Consider the following 24,269-nt stretch of genomic DNA (forward strand, 5'->3'; position numbering starts at 1 on the left):
CAGCTTACTATTTTAAACAAAAGTGGACGGATTTGGACAATGGTTGCTGGTGGTGGAGCTTCTGTTATCTATAGTGACACAATATGTGATCTCGGAGGAGCTTCTGAGCTAGCTAATTATGGAGAATACAGTGGTGCACCATCAGAGCAGCAGACATACGAATATGCTAAAACAATTCTTAGCCTCATGACTCAGACCAAACACCCAAAAGGAAAGGTTAGTATTTATTATTTCCTGTTGCTAAGTCATTTTATTAAGTAAAGCAACACAGCATCTTACAATTTCACATTATTAAAATAAACCAACTTCAAAACAATGTCATATATAACAGATGTATCCATTTGCTATAATCTTTATTAACAATAAAAAGGAAACACAATATGCTATCTTAGTGAAAGATGCCAGGAAGAACTGATTACTTGTTATCCTCTGTCAAATTTTATAATAAAAGTTGTGTATCTATACAGTCAATAGATATATTTTTGATACACCAAAATTTTTTCCATGTCAGACAAAATAAATAAATAAATGAAATCTCACATAAATGCAGTTGGATCCATGGTGTTAGAAATATTTTAATGGGGCATGCTGCAAGTAAATGAAATGAAATGAATTAATAAATGAATGTTTACTGTCTGGGATTGTATTTATAGATAGTTGTGAGTATGATCAGCTCAGGTTATTTGTGAGATGACATTTTTTTGGACCCAATTATCATCCACACCAACAAATTGACACACATTTAGATTTGTTTTAATGGTCCAAGCACTGCATGGAGATTCATCTTCATTTACTTTTGGCCAGCATTAAACAAATGCCTATGGTGTCAGCTATTTCATATACCATTAACTGCAGATTGTTCAATAAAATATTCTGCACTTTCTTGGTGTTTTCACTTGTTGTTGCAGATTGTTCAATAAACTATTCTTCGCTTTCTTGGTGTTTCACATGTGGTTGCAGTTTTGGAATGTCCTTTATGTGGACCATCTTGAAGAGTAATTTGATCAGATTTGAATTCAGTCACCTCTTTCTTAACTGTTGAAAATGCAGGAGCTGACGATTCATTATAGGCCGTCACTAACTTCAGATAAATTTTTGTTGGTACAAAAAACAGAATTTTACAATGTCATGGTATCCCAGTTTATTTTTATTTAATGAAACATTTTTGAGGTGACTTACAGAAAGCTGTATAAACTGAATTATTCTGCAAATCAAGTTGACGCTTGACTTAAGTTACTGTGCAACATGAACCAACACATCAGAACCAAAATTTCATTGATATCAACACTGCAGTACCATCTCAGGCTAATAATTTTCCACTTGGGCATAGCACATGTCAGAATCTGCTTTAGAACATGCAAACTTCTACCAAATGTGACTATTTTTGCTACATATGACAAAACTTTTGAAATGCCGTTTGATAAAAATTTTAAATGATGGTCACAAATGTATCTAATTTCTTTTACTTATGGTAAAGTACCAATAATTCATGGAGAAATGTGTGGCCTTGTTCTTGATACAACCAAAATGTTAATGAATATAGTACTCTACAAATTTCATACTGTCGTAATTGAAGATTGATCAGTGTTGTCACGTCATTACTTACTATTCGCACTATACTTTACATCTGCTGAAAGACTGCAATTGTTTCATGAGCTTTATAAGCTTATCATATGGAAATTTGTAAGAACTGTTGTTTATCTGTTAAGATGTTGTCTTTGAGGAGGTCTTGAGTAATTCCTATACACTGTTCTTAACTTCCAGTTATTCACTATCTTAGTGTTGATAGGATATTATGTTTGATAAGGGCAACTAGGTGTAAGTTTACTACTTTCATCGGTGTGTATGCAATCATTGCCATAGAATTGATACACTGGACTCGCATTTGGGAGGATGATGGTTCAAAACTGCATCTGGCCATCCTGATTTAGGTTTTTTCTAATTTCCCTAAACCACTTGAGGCAAATGCCAGGATGGTTCCTTTGATAGGGCACAGCCGATTTTCTTCCCCATCCTTCCCTAAACCGATGGGGCTGATGACCTTGCTGTTCAATCCCCTCCCCCAAATCAACGAGCCAACCAACCAATCACAGAATTGATAGCATTTAGGCCAATTTTACATATTACAAGTTATGTCAAAATATGGACTTTGTTTATCCTTCAAACTATTAGCAGTTTAATTTTTTCTTATTAAATTCGACATAGGTGCCATTTACAGACTTTTCACTTGTGTTGTGATACAGCACTGTTTCTCTGAACTTACGATACCAAAGTTTCCTGTTACATATAGCATAGTGTGCTTTGTGTATATGTATTTTGGTATGGTTTATTCTTTTTTAATGATAGTACTAATTCAACATTTTTTGTTTTCAGATTTTAATTATTGGTGGAGGAATTGCAAATTTCACAAATGTTGCATCAACATTCAAGGGTATTGTCACGGCACTTCAAGAATTTCAACCAAAGCTAGTTGAGTATAATATTTCAATATTTGTAAGAAGAGCTGGACCAAATTATCAAGAGGGTTTAAGGTACAGTGATGATGTTTTCTTAATTCTTAGTAGTGTTTATTTAATTTGTGCTCAAAGTCTGCGACAATAGAAATACATCATTGAACAATACAGAGGATGTTTCCATTTTAATATTCTGTCCCTTTCATGCTATTTTTAGATTCTCATAGCCTCCATACTATACAAAGGTATTTAATAGATAGGGATAAGAAAAAGGCTTTTGTTTTTTGGCAAATTTTGTTGTTATTTTTGGCTGAGTTCAGTATTATTTTCTGATAGCTTATTTTTCAGTTGTATTATTTATTTTTGTCATATTTCATGGTTATTCTGTGTTGTGTTGAAAATGAACATATATTTATCAGTTATATTTATTGACATCATAGTCTCATTTAGTTTAAATATTTTTCTAAAAAAATATTTCTAATTCAGACCTATTAAATATAACAAGAAACATAACATAGCTCTGCATCCAAATAATGTTCAAAGTTTATCAAAAGAAAACATTATTGTAACTTCATATTTAAACTGCCTATTCAGTGCAACAGCAGACATTTGACTGTTCAGATTTTCTACTGGCATGAAGAATTGCTATTTCACTAAAGTCTGAAGGGATCTCTATCTCTTCAGAATATTTGCACTGCAGAGACCTATAATCCTATTGTTGAAACAAGAACTAACTGCTGTGAATGCAAACTTGCATGTAACGGTGTCCATAATAATTGGCAGCTTAATTTGGAGATTAAACGCATTTCACTGTTTCCTTCACCTCTGTCTGATGTATTTATCTTCAAATTTTTCAGAAGTTTGCTAGTTTTATCATGAAAAGTTGCTTTTCTGATGATAACGAATCCATCTTCAAACCATTTTAGCTTGGAATTGAGGTAAAAGTTTTATCTGCCGATGTCACATTTCCAAACTGTTGTGCATAACAACTCATTTCAAAAAACAATGTATTTCGAGGAGACTTCTAATGCTGTCCATCAATTAAACTGCATATTTTCGTCAGACGGAAATGTAAATACCAAAACTGCCAAATATGCCACACACAAATGAACATGACATTCACTTAGTTTCTATCAACCAGTCACAGCAGAGTACACGTGATGTCACACAGACCTTTTCCTGGCAGTAGAACACAACCCTGAGAAAGTTTACCGCAATATTTACTCAGTATTATTTTTACAATACAGGGTGTTCATAAAGTCTGGGAACAATTTCAATTATTTATTGCACAAGAACTAAACATTGTACAGATGTAATACATATTGCAATTTGAAGAGAAACTCTGAAAGTTTTTTTTTTTTACAAACATTCGATACGCGAACCATGAGTGACCTGGCACACTTCAATACGGTAATCAAATTCTTGCCATACCCGTCCCAGCATGGCATCGTCGACTGTGGCGTGTATTCTCTCCCAGAGCTCTGCTGCATCACGTGGTAGAGAGGCGGTACATACACCAGATCTTTAATGTGTCCCTACAGAAAAAAGTCACACAGAGTGAGATCTGGTGATCAGGGAGGCCATTTCGTGGAATAGCTGTCCCCTTCTGTAGCATGGGCGATCCACCGATGTGGCAGCTCGGTGTTCAGGTACCTACGAACTTCACAGTGAAAATGGGGTGGAGCCCCATCATGCTGAAAGATGAATGGAGAGTCTGATTGCATTTGAGGCATCATCCATTGTTGCAACATGTCCAAGTTGGAATATCCAGTGCAGTGCGTGCTCTCGGTGAAGAAGTATGGCCCGTAGGGCACAAAAAAACATTTACCTTTGGGGAATCATGCTCAAATTCAATGCATTCGTGTGGACGCTTTGTACCCCAGATTTGACAATTATTCACACTTGTTTTTCTTGAACTCCAACACACAGAAAGCTCGCTCTGCACCTGAACTCGCTATGCTTGCGACTAGTGCTGACTGTTGGCAAATTACCAGACTATGCTGTGGCGGTATACATGGGGAAAAAAAAAAAGACTTTCATGGTTTCTCTTCAAAATGACAGATGTATGATATCTGTACAACGTTTGGTTCTCGTGCAATAAATAATTGAAAGTGTTCCGGACTCTATGTACATTCTGTATTGTGAAATGAAATTTGTGATTGACAGAATGATCTGTAGTGTAGCTCAGGTGACTGATCAAAGCAGAACAAGCTGACACCATGTTGATTTATGTGTTTGCAAAGCTAAAGAGCAATATTTGCTGGTTTTAATAATTATGCTGGCGTACTATGAAAATGTGCAGTTTAACTGATGTGCAGCATTAAAGGTGTCTCCAAAATGTGGCATTGTTCCTGTGATTTGTTGTATGAAAGGGTCAGGAAATTTGATGTCAGCGGATAAAACTGGTGTCACATCGAGGCATCAGTTTTTCAAACAGTGAATGAGTAGTTATATGCATACCTAAGCCTTGAGAACAAATTCAAGACCCAATTTCAGCATTAAATAAGTATCAGTTACCAAGGTCAGTAAACTGCTGCCTTCAGATTTACAAGATTTTTATACAGAAGTGGGAAATTTTCAAATTCCACAATAATTTGTAAAAACCAATGATTTTTGTGTTATGCCAATTTGACATTATCTATCAAATTATCATTTATGCAAAATTTTCTTGTCCTTACAAATAGATTAATCAGCATGAATCATAAGAACTGTAGTATCTGGATGTATAGTACAGCCTATCAAATTCTTAATTTATAAGATTTTATAACTTCTTGTACTGCACACTTATGGGCTGAAAATCATATAATTATTCCAGTAATTTATAACGTCACAATTGAAATGAAAAGCATTTATTTTACTATTCACAGTAAGTGAAACACCTGTGGCACTGTCCATTAGAACTTGAATTATCTAACACTCTTTGATGCACACTGGTCTGCAATAATGCTAATTAATGTTGGGAAGAATATTGCTTACACAAGCACAGTTTCTGGGCTTAAGTTGCATTTTGGCATACTGTTTTAATCAATCACAACACTTCACTACACAGTGCAAGATTCATAATGAAAGCATTATGTGTTTGTGAAATTTCTCATTGGGAGAGAATTGACAAAAAAATTTAAATGTCTGCTTAATATGCATGTTTTAAGCTTCGCTGGGAGTTGTGTATTGTGCTCTGGTCACTGTAGGTCCTGGGTCAGACATTAGCATGCTCACTGTATATCCCTGATATCAACTATTAAGAATTAGTGGGACACTTATAAGAGGTATTTTCATGTACAAGGTCAATACTGGGGAAGATAGTGCTTGCCATACCCATAGGATTCTGCAAGTTAGGTGTGCATCCTGGGTGACCCTGAACTGTTAATAATGCCACAATGAGCTCAACCAGAAGTAGGTGGGTTTTGCCTGGGAAATACCACTTATTTCTGTGCCATTGTTCCAAGTGCTCATGGTTTTGGCATTATCAAGCAGTATCTCTTCCAATGCATGGCTGACTCCAGACCCACAGACTCCTTTCTGCCATCCATGTAGCATTCGCAATTCGACAGACAGATTACCATCATGCCCTCTCTCCATGAGACACTGTGGAGAAATTTGGAATTTAATCTATGACATTGATGCAAAGATTGGTGATAATGAACTTTATGCCACCACCTTTCCATCCCTTGCTGACCAAATAGTGGCAGGAAAAATTTTATATTTCACCAGAATTTGATCTGACTTACCTCTGAGGCGAGCGTCACCATACAGGTGTGTGCTAGTGACCTCGGCTACTGCACAGGCAGAACTAACAATTACACGAGAAAATTCTGGTCATATACAAAATTATTAAGTGCATCGAAACCTTCTACCCAGTCACTAGTTGACCACTTTGATGTGGCAATAGAAGACAGCGAAATGAAAGTCATCGTTTTAAATCTCGCGTTTAAGAAATCATTCACACAGGTGGATTATGCAAATATACCACCATTTGACTGTTTTACAGACTCCTGTCTGGAGGAGATAGCAATAACCATTACTGGCATACCAAAGAAACTGAAAGAGTTGAAAACAAACAAGTCACCAGGTCCGGAGGGAGTCCTAGTTCAGTTTTACAGTGGCATTGGGCCTTTACTTAGATTGTATTTATTGCCAGTCTCTTGCCTAGTGCAAAGTCCAGTGGAAACGTACCTGTTTCTTCCGGGATGTCGATGACACCTTTGTCATATAGCCTCATGGAAGAGACGAGCTGGATGGTTTCCTTATACATTTCAGTTCCATACACCAGAACATCTATTTTACCATGGAAGTTGAAGTGAATGGAGTGCTACCCTTTCTGGATATCCTGGTGAAAAGAAGAGCGGTTGGGCCACAGCACATATTGTAAGACTACACTCGCTGACCTATACTTACATGCAGACAGCTGGTGCAGAGGAACGATATGCTAAAAACATTGGTATGTAAGACTCGTGCCCAATCTGACAGTGAGAGCCTCTACCAACAACTTGAACATCTAAGGATGGTGTTCCAGAAAAATGGCTACACAGAATGGCAAATTCGAAGAGCTCTACATCATACACTGACTGTACAACAAAAGAGTATATTCAGGAGGATGCGGCCATTCGATTTATTTTATTTTGTGGCACATTATCTGGAAAGATTATACGAATTCTTTGAAAGCATCGAGTGAAGACTGTCTTCCTTCCACCAGTGAAAATACAGGCACTCCTTGGTAACGTCAGGGATGATGTTGGACTATGGAAGTCTAAGGTCTGTCAGATCCCCTCCCAACGTGGTATGATTTACAAGTATATAGGTCAAATGGTGTGCTGTTGAAGATGTTTGCCGAGAACACCAGGCAGCAACAGCTCAACAAGTCGGCAGTCATGGAACATCACCTAACAGAATTACATGGAATGCATAATGACCATGGTAAGTTTCTGACACAGACATCTAACTTCTGATACTGTGTCATTAAAGAATCTATCAAGATTCGAGTGAGGGAATGGCAGATCAATCATGATAGCAGCTACATCCTTAGTAAGGCCAGAGAATATGCATTGAGTCTAATGGAGGAGGAGGAGGAGAAGGAGAAGGAGATATCCCACAAAAAACTGACTTCGGAGGCAGGCAGAGCAATAAAAGAGACACCATCAGCATGCGTCCTAGGATGTGAACCTCAGATGAATCGACTTGGTGGCTGTAGGAGGAGGAGGAGGAGGGAGGAGGGAGAGGAGAGAAATTCTGGATGCACACTTGCACCTAGGTGCAGATCACATACAGAGTGCCAAGTTAGAGGGAGGCCAGTTCCTACGCAATCAGTCCATCTGCGCACCTGATAGTGGTAGTGTGGTGATTTGTCAAAATATTGTGTCATTGGACTCTGACATCCGGCTGTCACTTATGAATTATTTCATTATTTTTACAGTCTGTAGACAAAAAGCCGTCAGATATGTAACGTTAATTGTGGTTGTATTTATTGATTAATATTAGATGTATTTGTATGTTTTTTTTTTTTAAACATTTATCTTTTGGGGTCAATTATTATCAGCCATCAATATTTAGACATTGGTGATGAAATGCAAATCAGCATTGATTATTTACCAAGATTACCCATCCTTATTTCTTTCCTGCTTTATTAATAACTTTCAGACAGTTGCTATGTTAGTACATTGCTGTATTCACCTTCCTCATTGCTCAGCTACAGATTCTTCTTGAGTTGGACACTTTAAATTTCATGCTAATTGTGTCATCTGTATAGTGATGTTTTTGTGTATTTTCAATACAGTTATTTGATGGATACACATTTACTGTCAGGCGCAGTTGTGTAAGACACATGACATGCTGATAATTGTCTTTTTTGTTCAGTTTATTCAGGACATTTTTATGTAGTTATTTATCAAATAATGATGTTGGTGTGACTTTTTGTGCCACTGCCTTCTTTAATCCAGTTGTCAGTAAGTGTATCATAATTGATGTGTTACTCATAACTCTGTTAGTTAATTTATCCAGTGGAAAGTAGTAAGCTTAATAGTTGGTCTGTGCAGACTAAAACTGAATGCAGGCTCTAAGTGTTGGTGAAAACTGAAAAAAGTTCCAAAATTTCATGTCATTGCCGCTGTTCTCTTTTTAAATCTACACAGTTTCTGGCATTCAAGCATCCATTTCTTTATGCTTTGTTGTTGAATTAGCAAATTATGTTTGAATGAGGGGGAGGGGAGACAGCTACTTTATTGCATGTCACAGATGTGAGATAGATAATAAAATAAAACTAAAGAAATCATCAAATTGTAGGTCTGTCTGACCACTTCAACATGGTCTGTTACTACTGGAGCTGTACCCTACCTAACTTTGGCCCATAAATTGGCCCACACTGATAGTTGCTAGAGGGAGATTCAGGCCATGGTTTCAGTTTTGTATGATCCTTATTTCCAATGGCAGAGTTTGAGATTTGATTATGGTTTTTTTTTTTTTTTTTTTTTTTTAAATTGACCACAGGGAGCACTGAGGCTATTGTATTTTAGTACATTTATATGTTGTTTAGCTATTGTGTTGTAAGAGGTTGTCTGTATTAGCACAGGCCACAAAACTCTACACATTGTTAAATCAAATTTCTAGACAGATAGAAAGAAGCTACTGCAAATGAACTGAATATAATTTTTATAATGTTAATTCCTGGACATACGAATAAATAATTCAACTGTAATTAATGTAGCTATTATTTTAACTGTTTTCAGAATCATGCGTGATGTTGGGAAAAACTTAGGCATTCCATTGCATGTCTTTGGACCAGAAACACACATGACTGCCATAGTAAGCATGGCGCTTGGTAAGAAGCCAATACCAAGTGTGACAGAAGTTGAATTTGCCACAGCAAACTTTTTATTACCAGGAGGACAGAAGGTTTGTGTTATTGAAAAACAATACATTCATATGGTAGATACTTTATTTGCTTTTTAGTCTGAAATTATTACTTAATGTGGGTAACAATTTTTTCGCTTTGTTGTTTGAACCCACTCTTCACCTTGTTATAACTGTTCACTTTAATGCTTGAATTTATTTATTTATTTTTTTTTTTGAAGACTCGTCAATACATGTCCACTTCCATAGCTCGGGTCACTGTGTCTGGCTACTATGTGGAGGACTTGAGTTCGAGGCCCAGTACTGCCAGAATTTTTTTTTTCTTCATGGGAAGACTGGAAAGGGGTGTACTCAGCCTCATGATGCCAGTTGTGGAGTTACTTGAATGTCAGTAATAGTGGTTCCAAGGTCAACAAAGTTGACAACTGCCGGGAGAGTGGTGTGCTGACTCCATGCCACTCCATACGGCATTCGAATGATGCCATTGGCAGAGGATGACATGGCAATTGGTTGGTCCTGATTGGTCCATTTGGGCCTGAATGCGGAGCGTTGGCTTTTTGCTTTGCTTCAATGAGGGACTATGGCAGAGTACAGTTTATCTGCCTGCTTTTATGTCAGTTTATAAAATGTGGAATATAATTTGAGGTTGTGGTTCATGCTATATGGTTTGTGCATATTTTTCCATGATTGGACCATTGTTAGAAGAAACTGAAAATTAGAATTGGGCTTCTAGTACAGCATACAGGTTAAACTTCCCTCCAAACACACCATTTTCAGTGGGATATGTAGGAGAACTGTTATTGTGGTTGGCCATAAGAAATAAGCTGTGCATAGGATTGTAATACTTGCATAGGTACCTAGCTGTTGAATAACAGATATAAAAACAAGAGCTTCTGGCTAAATTTGGGGTTTTGTGCTCAGTTTTAATTTTCTACTAATTCACATCATGATTAAAATATAATCCACAAAAGCAGCATTTTTGGACAATATGGCTTTTGGATACCTGACTTAAGCAAGCCATGTGATACCCAAAAAATTTCAGTTAAGTTCTTCTGCATGGAAGTAAATGCTCAGTTCTGCTTCATTTAGTTATGAATTTAATCTTTGAGTGTTGTGTCGGCCCCTGTTCGAGTCAGCACCAACACAAACAAGGAAGGAGAGAAGTTGTGATGGCCAGTGGCAGGAATACAAAATGATCTGTACAGAACACTTTATTTCTAAAAAGGAGAGAAACATAGCATAACTTTTCATTGTGGGGTGGCTTTATGTGCTTCCTGTGCCTCCTAATGCAAGTTCTTTTGGACACTAGTACGACTCGCAGAACACAGGCTAAATTGTCTTCATATTACTCAGTACTGATGCTCTTGAAGTCTGTAACCGAACTAGGTGTGACAAGTGATAGGTGCCTGGTTAAGTTAGTGTTGACAGTGGGTGCTGAACTCTCTCTACCTAGAGGTGTGGTGCTGCCCACTCGTTTTATTGGTGCACAGGTCAGCGCCTTCTTGATGCCATTTCACGGCACTGCACTGGTCTATGTTCAGTTGATGCTTTAGGACTGCACATTAAGTACTTTGTTGTTGTTGTTGTTGTTGTTGTTGTTGAAAACAAAACAGTAAAATTGTTATTTCACTTTGGCCATACTGTTTTTGATGTAGTTTTTCTGTGTTCTCATCAAATGTCAATTAAAAAAGTTTTGAAAATGCTCTGTAAAACAATGTCATGATCACTAAGTTTTCTGCTTCTTCTCCAGTTTGAGCATGCTCATTGTGTAATGCTCTTTTTATGTAAAAAAGCATTAAAGTCTAATGATTTAAAATTCATAAATGCATTTGGAGAAACCTGCATGTTTGCATTCACTTTCAAGGAGCTTTTTATGTTACAGTCCGAGTTTTGAACATACTGTAGATTGCACTTGAAATGCATAGTAATGCAGGAAACAGTAATTTTTTGCTGTTTACACTTACTGTTGAGTCTTTGAGAGGGTAGGAGTGTTCAGAGTAACTCTAACTCAACCAACAAATGAGACTGTTGCACTGAAGATGGTTCACATCCCACACCTACTTTCTGAGCTGTGATTCCATTAGTATATTAGGCTATGAGACTACAGACAGGTTAAATTCCAGTGTCAAAGAGCAATTCATGCAAAGAATTAGATTCCTTGAATTTCATTTAAGTTGGTGACTGACTGTAATACAGCAAGTAGTATGATTGATTGAAAAGAGGATTTGATCATTCCAGATTTATATTAAAGTGTTATCCTGTTTCTAATGTCACCAGTTTTAATCATATTGTAGTTATATTCCAGTTATCATGTTGCTATATAAGTCACTAAGTCACTAGTTGGTTTGTTTATGTATGTGAGAGTGGTAAGATCTGTTATATTTATGTGAAATTGTGAGATGGTGTTGGAATTCCCTGGAACAGCAAAAGGAAACAAGCATTGCCCAGACTGTGGAAGGTCACATTTATTGAATCACTCACTAATAGTGCTAGCTAGGGAACAGGCTGTCATTGCCAGCAAGCAGTCACTGAGAGAGATGAGTGATTTAAGTCCTGAAACATTGAAGTCTTTGGGCATCTTTACTCGATTTGCTAGTGTTGGTGGTTGCTGCCTATGTTATCTTTGTCTCTTTGCAGTGGTAGGTCAGCATTGTAAGTCAAGTCAAGTCAGTTCAAGTCAGTCTGTGGCGCAAGACTGTGATCGGGTTATTGGCCTGACTTCACAGCAGAAGGAGAGTGAAGGTGGTGGGCCTGTCACCCCAGCTTTACACTTAAGAAAGATCATTGGTACTCATTTTAAAGCAGGCTGCGTATATTTGGGCCATCCTGGAGGGACTGGAATGAGGAAAAGTTCCCACCCCTCTCTGGAATTGAACTGGTGCCTCCAGGGCCAGAATCTTGCACTCTTCTTGCTAGACCACCACGACCACAGGTGAACTTTGTACCCAGCAGGAACAAAACTTCAATTAATCTTATTCATCAGTCATTATAGATACATAGTGTAGTTATGGGATGTGTGTGACACATTTAATGAGCTGCTGTCCGCCTGCTGGGCTGGGTGGTAATGTGCTTGCCTCCCAAGCACTGGGCCGCGGTTCGGTTCCCAGCTGGGTTGGAGATTTTCACCACTCAGGTACTGAGTGTTGTGTTGTCCTCATCATCATTTCATCCTCATCATTGGCCGCAAGTCGCCCAATGTGGTGCCGACTGAAATAAGACTTCCACGTGGCAGTCGCACTGAATGGGACATCCCAGCCAACAATGCCGTACAATCATTTTATTTCAATCGGCTGTTACATGACTCAGGGTAAAGTATGTGGTCAATGTGTTTTATATTTAGTGCAATAACTGCTATGGAGGGGAGGTGGCTACCTGCACGACTGCTATACTTCCAATCACCCAGTAACATAAACCATGCAGCTTTACAGTGAAAAACCAGTCTCATTGTATTTATTGCCACTGTAGCACACCCAAAACTTTTTTTTTTTCATGGAGGTTAATTTGTGTTGAAACATAAGTGTTGGAGAGTCATATCACAGTCCACTCTATAATACACATCATTGTTAGCTGTTACCTCAGACAGTTTTGTAGCGCTGCCATCTGTTGATGAAATACACTGATACTCCCAAAAATTGTGGATAGTGGTTAGAAAATCACTTTCAAAGCCAGTTTTATCATATTATTATCTTTAAAAAGGTAAAAGAATATGAGGAATTTCTTTATGAGCACCCTTTTGTATAAAGACATACATTATGTATGGTGACAGTCAGTCATGAGAAACCTAAGATGTCAACATTGTAATTTGTAATTATACTTGAATATATTATGTGCCTCACATAACTGGAAATTTCATTTTTCAGGACAGTCCTCAGCAGTCTCGCAAAGGATCACTGGCATCAGCTACGGGAAATTCAGCTCAAAGAGAGGCACCAATTAGAAGCCTCTCATCAAGTGGAGGTGAAGATGTTAGAGATGGAACACAGAGAGGAGTTCTTTTTACAAAAAATACAAAGGCAATTGTGTGGGGAATGCAGAGCAGAGCTGTCCAGGTTAATCTTCATATCTACAAATTTATTTAGAAATGTTTGTTGCAGTAGAAATATTACATGAACCAAAGACAGTGACACGCTAAAAACTCCTACCAATTTCATTTTATGTTTGTGCTATCAGCAGTGTATTTATGGTAAATATGTTATGGAAATGTAATTATGTTTCAGAGTATGTTGGACTTTGACTTCGTTTGTCGTCGATCAGAACCATCTGTGGTTGCTATGGTGTATCCCTTTACTGGAGATCATAAGCAGAAATTTTATTGGGGTCATAAGGAGATCCTTATTCCAGGTACCATAAAATTTTCTAATAATTTCTATCTGACATGTACAGCAGCTTGGATCATATATAATGGGACAACATTCATTTCTGTTCATTTACATACTGGTTGCTTTTAAGTACCAAAATAAAGTTCAAATAATTCACAGAATTAATATAATTTTTGTAATTGAGACTGCTGGAAGCAATCTGTTGATTTTTTTCTGTTTTTCTTACAGTCTACAAGAAAATGGAAGATGCCATGACTAAACACAGATCTGCAGATGTATTAGTGAATTTTGCTTCTCTCAGGTCAGCTTATGAGAGTACTTTGGAGGCGATGAACTATCCTCAGGTAGGTACTGTAGGAGAATATGCTTATTTGTGACTTTACATTCTTAAGTGTTCTATCAATGGAAAATGTGTAAAGTGTATCAACTATCTTTTTCTTTGTGGTATATGAGTAACAGGATATTCAGTGTTGCCTTTTGGTCTGTTAATTTTTTGAATCATTTAAATGTTATTGGATATGTTTGTCTTCCTGGCAAACATATTTGAACAGACAGGCATCTCAGACATTTACTTAAAGTAGTTTTTCATATATACATTTTTTTAAAGATACGAACAATTGCCATAATTGCTGAGGGAATACCAGAGAATCTTACACGTAAACTTATTGTACAAGCACATAAGAAGGGTGTGAGCATCATTGGTCCAGCAACAGTTGGAGGTCTGAAGCCTGGTTGTTTCAAGATCGGCAACACAGGTGGCATGATGGATAACATTCTGCATTCGAAACTGTATAGGCCTGGAAGGTAAGACAATTACAACAGATACATGGCAAGTAATAATCAAGCATAGGAAAAAAATTTCATATTTCAACCAGTAAAAATAAGTCTACACCATTTTAATTGTTCAAATCAGCTTTTTAATTTATTAGAATTATACCTTATAGACACATTCTCATATTTGAATGAATGAATGAATGAATGAATGAATGAATAAATAGAAACGGACTATGGACTACCCCAATTTTACAAACCAGTGATTAGATCTTGGCTTATTACAGCTTGTACTTATGTGGACTAGGATTACATTTCTGGGCAAAGATTTTTGTTGATATTGTGAAGGCTTACAAATACCCTAACTGGCTTAGAAGTCATTTGAGTTTGACATGGCTTGCCAGCAGTAGAATCTTGGAGGCAGATTTTTTATGTAGTGCTCTAAGTTACAGACTTTGCCACACATTGTTGATGGTCCAGCACAAGTTTAGTGGCACCCTTGTGTGTTTGGAGTATCGTAGTGCTGTGATTACTTTTCATAGAGTTAATGATACTACTGTATATACTTGAATAATCTGCGCATGTTTTTTCCCGAATTTTAGGATGAAAAACTGGGGTGCATGCATTATTTGAAACATTGTTGGTACTGCTCCGCCTCCTACAATACATCCCATTATACTATTGCATTGTTGCGGCCTCAGTCTGTGACGCATCAGTAGCACGTTAGGAGTGAAGTATTAACGTCTTCAAACTTGTTAATTATGGCTAAAAGTTCTCGTTATTGCTTGTACACTGCTAAAGAAAAAATGAAAATTATTGATGAAGCCGAGAATATTGGAAACTGTGCAGCAGGAAGAAAGTACGACGTGAGTGAGAGTTGTATTACTACTGGCGAAAAATTAAAACGCAGCGTCAAGTAACTACCATAAAAGTAATTGCCGGGCATTTCGCGGCCAAACAGTGAAGCATCTGGACCTCGAGAAAAGGCTCTGCAATTATGTAGATGAGAAGCGACAATACGGATGCGCGGTGACGAGTGAAATGTGCCAACTTAAAGCACTGTCTTTAGCCAAAGGACTAGGAATTACCAGTTTCAAAGCTAGCCGGGGCTGGCTATCAAGATTTTTCAACCAGAATGGTTTAGGATTCCGGAGGAAAACTACTATTGCTCAGTGGCTTCCAGGCGATTACGAAGAAAAAATAGTGAATTTTACGTTATGTGATAAATCTGCGCCGTAAACAGTCCTATATATTATCGCAAATTGGTAATGCGGATCAAACGCCGGTCTATTTTGAGATGCCGCTTGAGAACACAGTGAACAGGAAAGGAGAATCCAGCTTCATGATATGAACTGGCGGCAGTGAGAAACAAAGATGTACAGTGATGATGTGTGTAACTTGCGATGGACGAAAGCTACCACCTTACGTTATATTTAAAAGGAAAACTATTCCGAAAATATCAGTAAAAGGCATACCGGTATTAGCGAGAGCAAATCTGAAAGGGTGGATGGACAATGAACTTATAATTGACTGGGTGACACATGTTTGGCAATGTCGTCCTGGTGCGTTACTGAATTTACGCAACATATTGGTCCTGGACAGCTTCCGCGGACATACAACTATGGAAGTGCGAGACTAATTACAAAAAGGGAAAACTGACTTGGTCATTATCCCTGGAGGCCTAACATCCATCCTACAACCACAAGATGAGTGTATAAATCGGCCATTCAAAGCTGCACTTAAACAGCGATATACTCAATGGATGGCTGATGAAAACCATAAGTTCACACCTAATGGAAAAATCAAACTGCCGGATTTGTCCCAGATTTGTGAATGGGTGAAAAATGCATGGGACTCTATTCTGCAACCATTGGTGGAAATTTTCTTTTTTTGCTACTGTAGGTACGCGTAGCATCCCGGCTGGCGGTGATAATATTCCCCGGCTGCCCGCCCGCCCGTCTAATGGGCCAGCTGCACGCTGCTGGCTGCCCGCTCGCCGGCTGGCCAGCTGCACGCCGCTGAATCGATTGCGTTTTAACAATGTATCAACCTGTACAGCAGCGTTGCTTCAAACCGATAGTTATTATGTGTACTTTTGAACACATCATAGCATTGGAACAATTTTTTTTGTAAATAAAACAAATTAAAGCAAAAAATAATTTTTTTTTTCCTCTTCCTCAAAATTAGGGTGCGCAGATTATTTGAGGGTGCGGATTATTCGAGTATATACGGTAAATTCTACAGAGCTCAACATGCTGAAATTTCAAACACATGTGGGAAAAGAAGAGGGAAGTGAAGCTGGAAGTAAAGAGCCTTTTAAAGGCTGTTAGAGGATGCTATTCTTTCACAACATTTTTAATTTTGCTTACGAGAGACAAGATACAGGATGTCAGTAAGATGCATCAGTAGCTATGTGACGGTGTGGTATTTGTACCTGTTTATATACTGTTTACATTTATTAAAACAAACTGTTCATGTTACTGCACATCTTATGCAAATGGAAAAAACTGCAAAAATAATTTATTTGTAACATTTATCAGTACACTCACTAAAGTTTTGAGAGCATTCCAGATTTTACTTTGATATTTTCTTTTTTTCAGTGTTGCATATGTCTCAAGATCAGGTGGCATGTCAAATGAACTTAACAACATAATATCAAAATCAACAAATGGTGTCCTGGAGGGTGTAGCTATTGGTGGAGATCGGTACCCAGGAACAAATTTTATGGACCACATATTGAGATACCAGGCTGATCCAGAGGTATAAAATGTTGTTTATGCAGCTGTCTTTAATTCCAAAAATTTAATGAATCATGGTTTTTTTCTGTATCTGAAGGCCTGTATAAATAATTTTTAGTAGATAAGACATATTTAAATCTTTCTGACACTATGTAAGAACTCTTCAAACATGGAAGTTCTCTCACTTCTGCTCCGATATTGAAAGACGTAGGACACTTTCTTATTGTGTTGATTTGCGTGCCTTGCTGTTGAAGTAGAAATGATGCATGTTTTCAGTAGAAATGATGCATGTTTTCAGTTCTTTGTCTAAAATACTGCACGCCCACTTAAAATACTCAAGAGTACCGCATGTGGAAAAATGTTATCTCAGGAAAAAACAGATGACTTTGTTTGTATACATATAGCTCTGATGTTGACTGGGGGAGTTAAGATATTTGACTCATGTTCAGAAGGAGCATCTTTCAAAATCCCATCCATTCCTCCTTATTCAGGTTTTATATGGTTTCCTTAAATCTCTTCAAATAAATGCTGGGGTGTTTCTTTTATTGGTATGATGAATGGCAGTTAGCTCTAAATGTAGAAAAATGTAAGTTAAAGCAGATGAGTGGGAAAAATAGACCCATAATGAGAATACAGCATTGTTAGCATTCTACTTGACAGTGTCTCATTGTTTCAATATCTGGGCACAACATTGTAGAGCTATATGAAATGGAACAAGCATGTACAGATTGTAGTAGGGAAGGTGAATGGTTGACTCTGGATTAGTGGGAGAATTTTTCCAAATTGTGAGTCATCTGTAAAGGAGACAGCATATAGGACACTAGTGGGCCCTGTTCTCGAGTACTGCTAGTGTATTTGGGATGCTCACCAGGCCGTATTAAAGGAAGACATCGAAGCAATTCAGAGGCAGGCTGCTAGATTTGTTACTAGTAGGTTTGTACAGCAAGCAATTTTTTACAGAGTTGCTTCAGAAACTAAAATGGGATTCCCTGGAGAGAAGGCAATGTTCTTTTCAGGGAACACAACTAAGAAAATTTAGAGGACTGACATTTGAAGCTGACTGCAGAATGATTATCCTGCCGTAAATGTACATTTTGCGCAAGGACCTCAAAGATAAGCTAAAAGAAATTAGTGCTGATGTGGAGGCACATAGACAGTTATTTTTCCCTTACTCTGTTTGTGAGTGGAACAAGAAGGGAAATCACTAGTAGCAGTACAGGGTATTTGATGCCATGCTCTCTACAGTGGCTTGCAGTGAGTGTATGTTGATATGTAGATGTAGAATAGGCTACAACTGATTTTTTTCATCTCTTATTATCTCTGCATTGGCGGGAATTAAATTCTTATTTTTTCTTCCTTTGAAGGTAGAAGATGCAAGTAATTGGCTATGTTACATGTTTTCGATGTTACATGTAGTACCTTTTACTTCATATCAAAGGAGTCTGCAAATGTGAGGGAAAAAGTGGCAATACATTCAAAAACTTAATTTACCAGGGAGAAATGTGGTTATATATAAGAGCATAGTGATTTTTAAAGGACAGATTTCTACTCATGCACTTCACACTGGGGGTTGTACAAAGTATATTCAAAGATTTTGCTGTAAATATGATTTACAAATTGCTTATTTTTTGTTTCCTTCTGTAGTATGATGACATAGCAACAGAAATTTTAGTGATCCCAGTTCTCCATTTACATTTTGAAAAGTTCACTTGCCACAGGTTTTGCAAGCACTTGTGTGTTTAAGGCTGTCGCATCCACAGTAGCACTCAAAAGTACTTGTAGAAAGCATTAGTTACATTTACATAAAGATAAATGCTAGTGGACAATTGAAAAGTGTGTAGTTATAATCCATTTAGTACAAAACTACATTTAGCTTACACAAAGTTATCTTTCATCAAAACAGGAGTTACGAATGTTGCTCAAAAGTAATTTGTAGGTCTAAGTATGTAAGAATAAAACAAAACTATTTTAGAATCTGAGGAACAAATAAGTATTTTCTTGCATACCCATTTGCTTTGATCACAGCTGCACATCCATTTGGCACTGAACCCACAAGCTTTTGTAATAGGCCAAGTGGGAGTTCTGAGAAACCATTTGTCCAATAAAACAGCAGCAGACTGATCTCTATTTGAGTAGTTTCTATGACAAACATGTCAGTCCATTGCATCCAAGAGGTGTTCTGTTGGATTTAGATCTGGGGTTTGGCTTGGCCATTCCAAAAGTTTGATTATTTCTGAAAAGATTTTTTTCCCCACTGACAGGAGTTGTGTTTTGAATCGTTGTCCTGCTGAAATATCGTATTACATGGCATATTCTTTCTCCCGTGTGGAACCATATTCTTCTCAAAAATGTCACTGTACAGCAAACTACCCATTTTGCCACCTATTTGGACTAGAGGACCTATCCCATGTCTAGAAAAACACCCCCACACCATGATGCTGCCACTGTTGAGTTTAATGGTTGGTACCTAGTACTTTTTGTTGCCTCTTAAGTTTCAAGTTCCTTTGCAAACTCTTTCCTGGCCTTTCTGTTTTTTTGAATTTGAGTGGTTGACTTGATACTTTACCATTTACGTCACCTGCTACTAGGTGGCATTTTACAGTAGATAATTGTAGGTACGGTCCATGCTACTGCTCCTGATCATCCATAATTTGTCAAGCTGATTTTCTTGGATCAGCAACTGATTCACTACAAATTGTTATGTACTCCCACCTTGTTTTCCAGGATGACCTTACCTTGGCTTATTGGCTATTGTTCCTCCCTGATTTCACTGTTGACTGCACACACTTATTAGTTGTTGTGATATACCATAGTCTCTAGCAGCATTAGACTGCAAATTTCCCTTCTCCAAAGCATGCAAAGTGCTAGTCTCACATCAACCGAGTATTCTTTATGTTTTGGCCTGCTTCTAGTTGTCTCTAAAAATAAACAAACACTGTGTGAATGCCTAAGTAACAAAAGTTAGTGAATACTGTACCACCAAAGCAAATTTCAAAATACCTTTGAGCTAAAGGAATATATACTTATGTTGTTATTGTATGACCTTGCATGATTACTAGTTGTGTAACGACAGGGGCATCAAGCTCTTCATGGAGTGACACAGTTACATGCATTGCTCTCTTGTGACTGCATGCAAACAGTACTGACACCATAACACTGCAACTACAAAATTGTTTTGAGCGCTACTGTATACAGGATATGGATTATGTGCCACCACTGTGGAACAGAATGCCATTCTACCATGAGGACTTTTACCACACACTGCACTGTGGCTTACTAGGTAGAGTTGTGTGAGCTGTTGCAGAATAAAAACCAACATTACAGAAAAATTAATGCAACAGTAAATTATGAAAGTTATGAGAAGAGACAGGAAAGTTTTGCAAAAGTGATAATGAAAAAAATAATGCAAAATTATCAGTTTTTAGCAAAATAATGCAAAATCAGCAATTTTTATGTGATATTGCAAAATTTATAATTTTGCCATATAAAAATCTCGTAAATCTGAGGACAGCAGTTTACTAAGATTCTTAACCAATAGGTACTAATTGTTGAAACAGTATTTTGACTTGTGATCTCATCAATGCTGATGTTCATGTATAATCTTACACTGACAGTTCATTTTCCGCGTAATGAGCTTGGAGTTTGGCAAAAATGTATCATCGAATTTGGCAAAAAAAAACTGCATTGAATTTGGCAAAAAATAACAATTAATTTGCCAAAAAATAAGAGTTTGGTGAAAAAGAACACTGAGCAAGGCAAAAAATGACACTGATTGTGCCAAAAAGTGATGCCGACTGTGCCAAAAAATTACACTCTCTGTACCAAAAAGTGACACTGACTATCTAAAAACATTTTGGCAAAAAATACACCAAAATGTCAAAACAATACTAGATTTGGTAAATAAATATAGCAAATTTGGCAAAAAGTAATATGAAATTTGTCAAAAAGTAGTAACGAACTTGCAAATATATTTATTAATTTGGAAAAATAATAATGTATCTTGAACAAAATGACATGGCTTTTGGCAAAAAAAAAAAAGGGGGGGGGGTCGAATGTGGCAAGAAATATCACTGAATTGGGCTGTAAAATAAAACTCTTTTTTTTCCCCATCCCTAGTTAGAGTTTACCTTGTATCTACATATCATGTGTGTCTTATGAGCATGTTTTCTCCCCATGCCGATATGTTATAAATACAAAGTTTCGGCTTACATGTTAATGTATGAACCTATTAACAGAGCAACAAATCTCAGAAAGAGCACATTGAACAACATATCCACTGCTATGTTTATAGAGTCTTATGTTAACAAGCAAGCTGTAATAAGCAGTTACTTTTTAGGGTGCAAAATTTTGCTGACTATCCCTGTACACTGTAAAATGTTGGTTTGTGTCCAGGCACTGCTTAAAAAAGCTTATTTTTGAAACTAATCAGAGTAAATACAGTAAGGACAATATTGTGGAGCCAAAATGGAACAATGGTTATATGCTTCTCACATCATTTTACCCAGTTTATGTAAAATACTGAAATAAGAATATTCATTATGGTGTGAGTTTTTTGTTATGTCAGCTTGCTTCCTATGTTTAGATTTCCATGGATGCTGCATGTGAATTCCCATTGAAGGTTCTAATAGCTCACCACAATGATACTTACTATTTTCTAACTGCCAGTTCAATTTTTATTGGTGTTATTTTCATAACTTCTTGTACATACAAATTTTCCTTACTACAGCCATATCAAATGAGAAGTAACATATGTTTCATGTTATTTATTTTGCCAATAGGTGAAAATGATTGTCCTATTGGGAGAAGTCGGTGGTGTAGAAGAATATGCAGTTTGTAAGGCCCTAAAGGATAAACGGATTACTAAACCACTTGTAGCATGGTGCATAGGCACATGTGCAGGTAAGAATGTAGTTTCTGATACTGTAGTTACTTTAGTCTCACCAAAGTGTATCTTGTTGTGTCAAACACTGCACATTTTCTATGCATTTTTCAAAACTCATATAATGCCTTTTAGAGCAGGGGCAGTAAGAAAGTGGCTCAGACTGAATATCCCAGGAGTGTTGATTATTTGCCATAACTTCCTTCAAATGATTGCATATTAACTGCTTTGTTGCATCACTTTCTGTCCAGATGTTACACTTGACACCCTTAAGTTAAATTTGATGTGATTTTTTTTTGTGAGTAAAATAGCTGGATTTCAATTTGCAGTCCATAATGTCAGTTTGTAAAAATATCTGTCTTTAAAAATTAATAAATAGCTTCTTCTTTTTTAATAAATGCCACTAGTCTCAGTGACAGGTAGTAATTAAGAAAAAATGTCTAATTTAAAATAAATTATTCAGAGTGTTCATTAAGAAAATATACTGTGGTGGGTTTGTGTTGTGGCCTGTTCTGCAACTTGAATTGTCATTATATATTTAGGTTATACACATTTTACTTTTATTTGTTGAAGCATTGTCTTCAGTGTACATTATGTTTGTAATTAGCTTTCTTAAATTATTTTACAATGTCTGTGGAATGCATTTGCTATTCATTTTAGGCCTGAACAGCTCATTTGACCTGTTGATTTATGGGAAAGCTATAATTGCTATTGAGTCTATGCAAATGCTTTCACTTAAAGACAAGTTTCCAATATTGTACATATAAATCTTCACATAATTTAATGGGTCAAACTGATGGCCTTTAATGTAAACAAAATAGCAGATGTATTCATTATATGATGTAAAATAATTAAAACACTATCTGTAGTCATAGTATACATTTGCAGATTACTGACCACACAACTGAGAACCAGACAGGTTAGGCACACCTGGAAAACTTGTGAGACCATTGAAGATGTTTTGCTCAGTGACAACTGTAATGAAACACATGATAGTAGATGCATTGATGGAACCCAAATGAGTTAGGCAGTGTACTTATTTTACTGGTCTTACTGCAACACCAGATTTTTCTTACTTTTCAGTGTCCAATCAGTGTTTTATTGTCTTCCTAATAAAGTGTTTTATCTGATCACTGTTTCTCTGTTTGGCCTCATTATGTGCCACACAAATGATGAGTATCGACCACCAACTTCAAATAATATAATTCCAGGTTGTCTCCTGTTTTTCTCATATCATTCTTCCTTGTCCTGTGGCTACTGATACTGGTAAACTCCACTTCTGTTGCTTGTTTTGTGCTTTTACCTCTGTCTTGAATATTGGAAAAAGCATATTACAGTTTTTTTTTTACTTCCTCTTCTTTCACATCCTATGATGAGTGTTGAAGTTTGATTCTTTCTGCAGTCTGTTGGTTATTGTATGTCACACAAGGATGTTCTTTGATACAATATTTCAAAGCTTTTGTAAATGTGAATTGATTCTGGCATAATTCCTCAGCAGTAAGATTTTTATCTCTCTCTTTTAACTGATTTTTCAGGTCTGCTTTATTTGACATTCCACACTAATACATCACACTGGTGTATCAGATACTAAAACCTGGGAACCAAATTACATTCAAGGTCAATACACTTGTAACAACAAACAGTGATGTGCTATAGGCAGAAACAAAAGAAACAGTACATCAGAAACTGGGTGGCTTGCAATATTGGTTTCATTGCAATGTACTGACAATTGGGGCTGGCGTACAAGATGGTTCATTGCTCTTTTTGTTGCTATAATCTCTCACTCCATTTTCCTGGGACAGCTTCATACTTCTGATCAGCCTTGCTGAATGGCCCAGCTCAGTGCTCATTGTTGTAGTGGTCAAGAGCTGATGTTTGCTTAAGCCACATTTTTGAGTTTATGTGAGAGTTCATTCGAGTGCACATTTCTACATTTTTATGTTAGTTGATGAGACTGTTAGACGTTGGTGGCTGATGATGTTTTGCTGTACTTTTTGTTCATTTTGAATATATTGGATTATGCATTTGACCACACAGTGTTGTTATCAGTTATATAAAAGGATATTTTTCTTCAAATGGCAAGTACATGTTAGCATGTTTCATTCCTGTGTGCTGTATGTATGTTGTTGTTTGTCCATGTAATCTGTTGGTATTTTCACTTGTACTTATTTAGTGTTTACACTATGTGTACATGGTTTGCTTTATGCTGCTTCACAATGGTCCTGAGGTCAAAGCTGGTCCGTAGCATATAAATTCGAATAGAATC

The 24,269-nt window shown here is 37.0% G+C and overlaps 1 protein-coding gene across 4 annotated transcripts in view; it reads left to right on the top strand.

The window, feature by feature from the left end:
- Window positions 1-24,269, top strand: part of LOC126470084 (ATP-citrate synthase) — a 166,639-nt gene that overhangs the window by 112,309 nt on the left and 30,061 nt on the right. For all 4 annotated transcript variants that reach the window (XM_050097597.1, XM_050097600.1, XM_050097598.1 and 1 more), the window contains exons 6-14: window positions 4-216; window positions 2,374-2,531; window positions 9,173-9,338; window positions 13,157-13,345; window positions 13,514-13,637; window positions 13,844-13,959; window positions 14,223-14,419; window positions 16,987-17,146; window positions 21,903-22,023. In XM_050097597.1, coding sequence (XP_049953554.1) covers window positions 4-216; window positions 2,374-2,531; window positions 9,173-9,338; window positions 13,157-13,345; window positions 13,514-13,637; window positions 13,844-13,959; window positions 14,223-14,419; window positions 16,987-17,146; window positions 21,903-22,023 — 1,444 coding nt within the window. The remainder of the gene's footprint in view (window positions 1-3; window positions 217-2,373; window positions 2,532-9,172; window positions 9,339-13,156; window positions 13,346-13,513; window positions 13,638-13,843; window positions 13,960-14,222; window positions 14,420-16,986; window positions 17,147-21,902; window positions 22,024-24,269) is intronic.

Source organism: Schistocerca serialis, chromosome 3, assembly GCF_023864345.2.
Source record: "Schistocerca serialis cubense isolate TAMUIC-IGC-003099 chromosome 3, iqSchSeri2.2, whole genome shotgun sequence".
NCBI lineage: Eukaryota > Metazoa > Arthropoda > Insecta > Orthoptera > Acrididae > Schistocerca > Schistocerca serialis.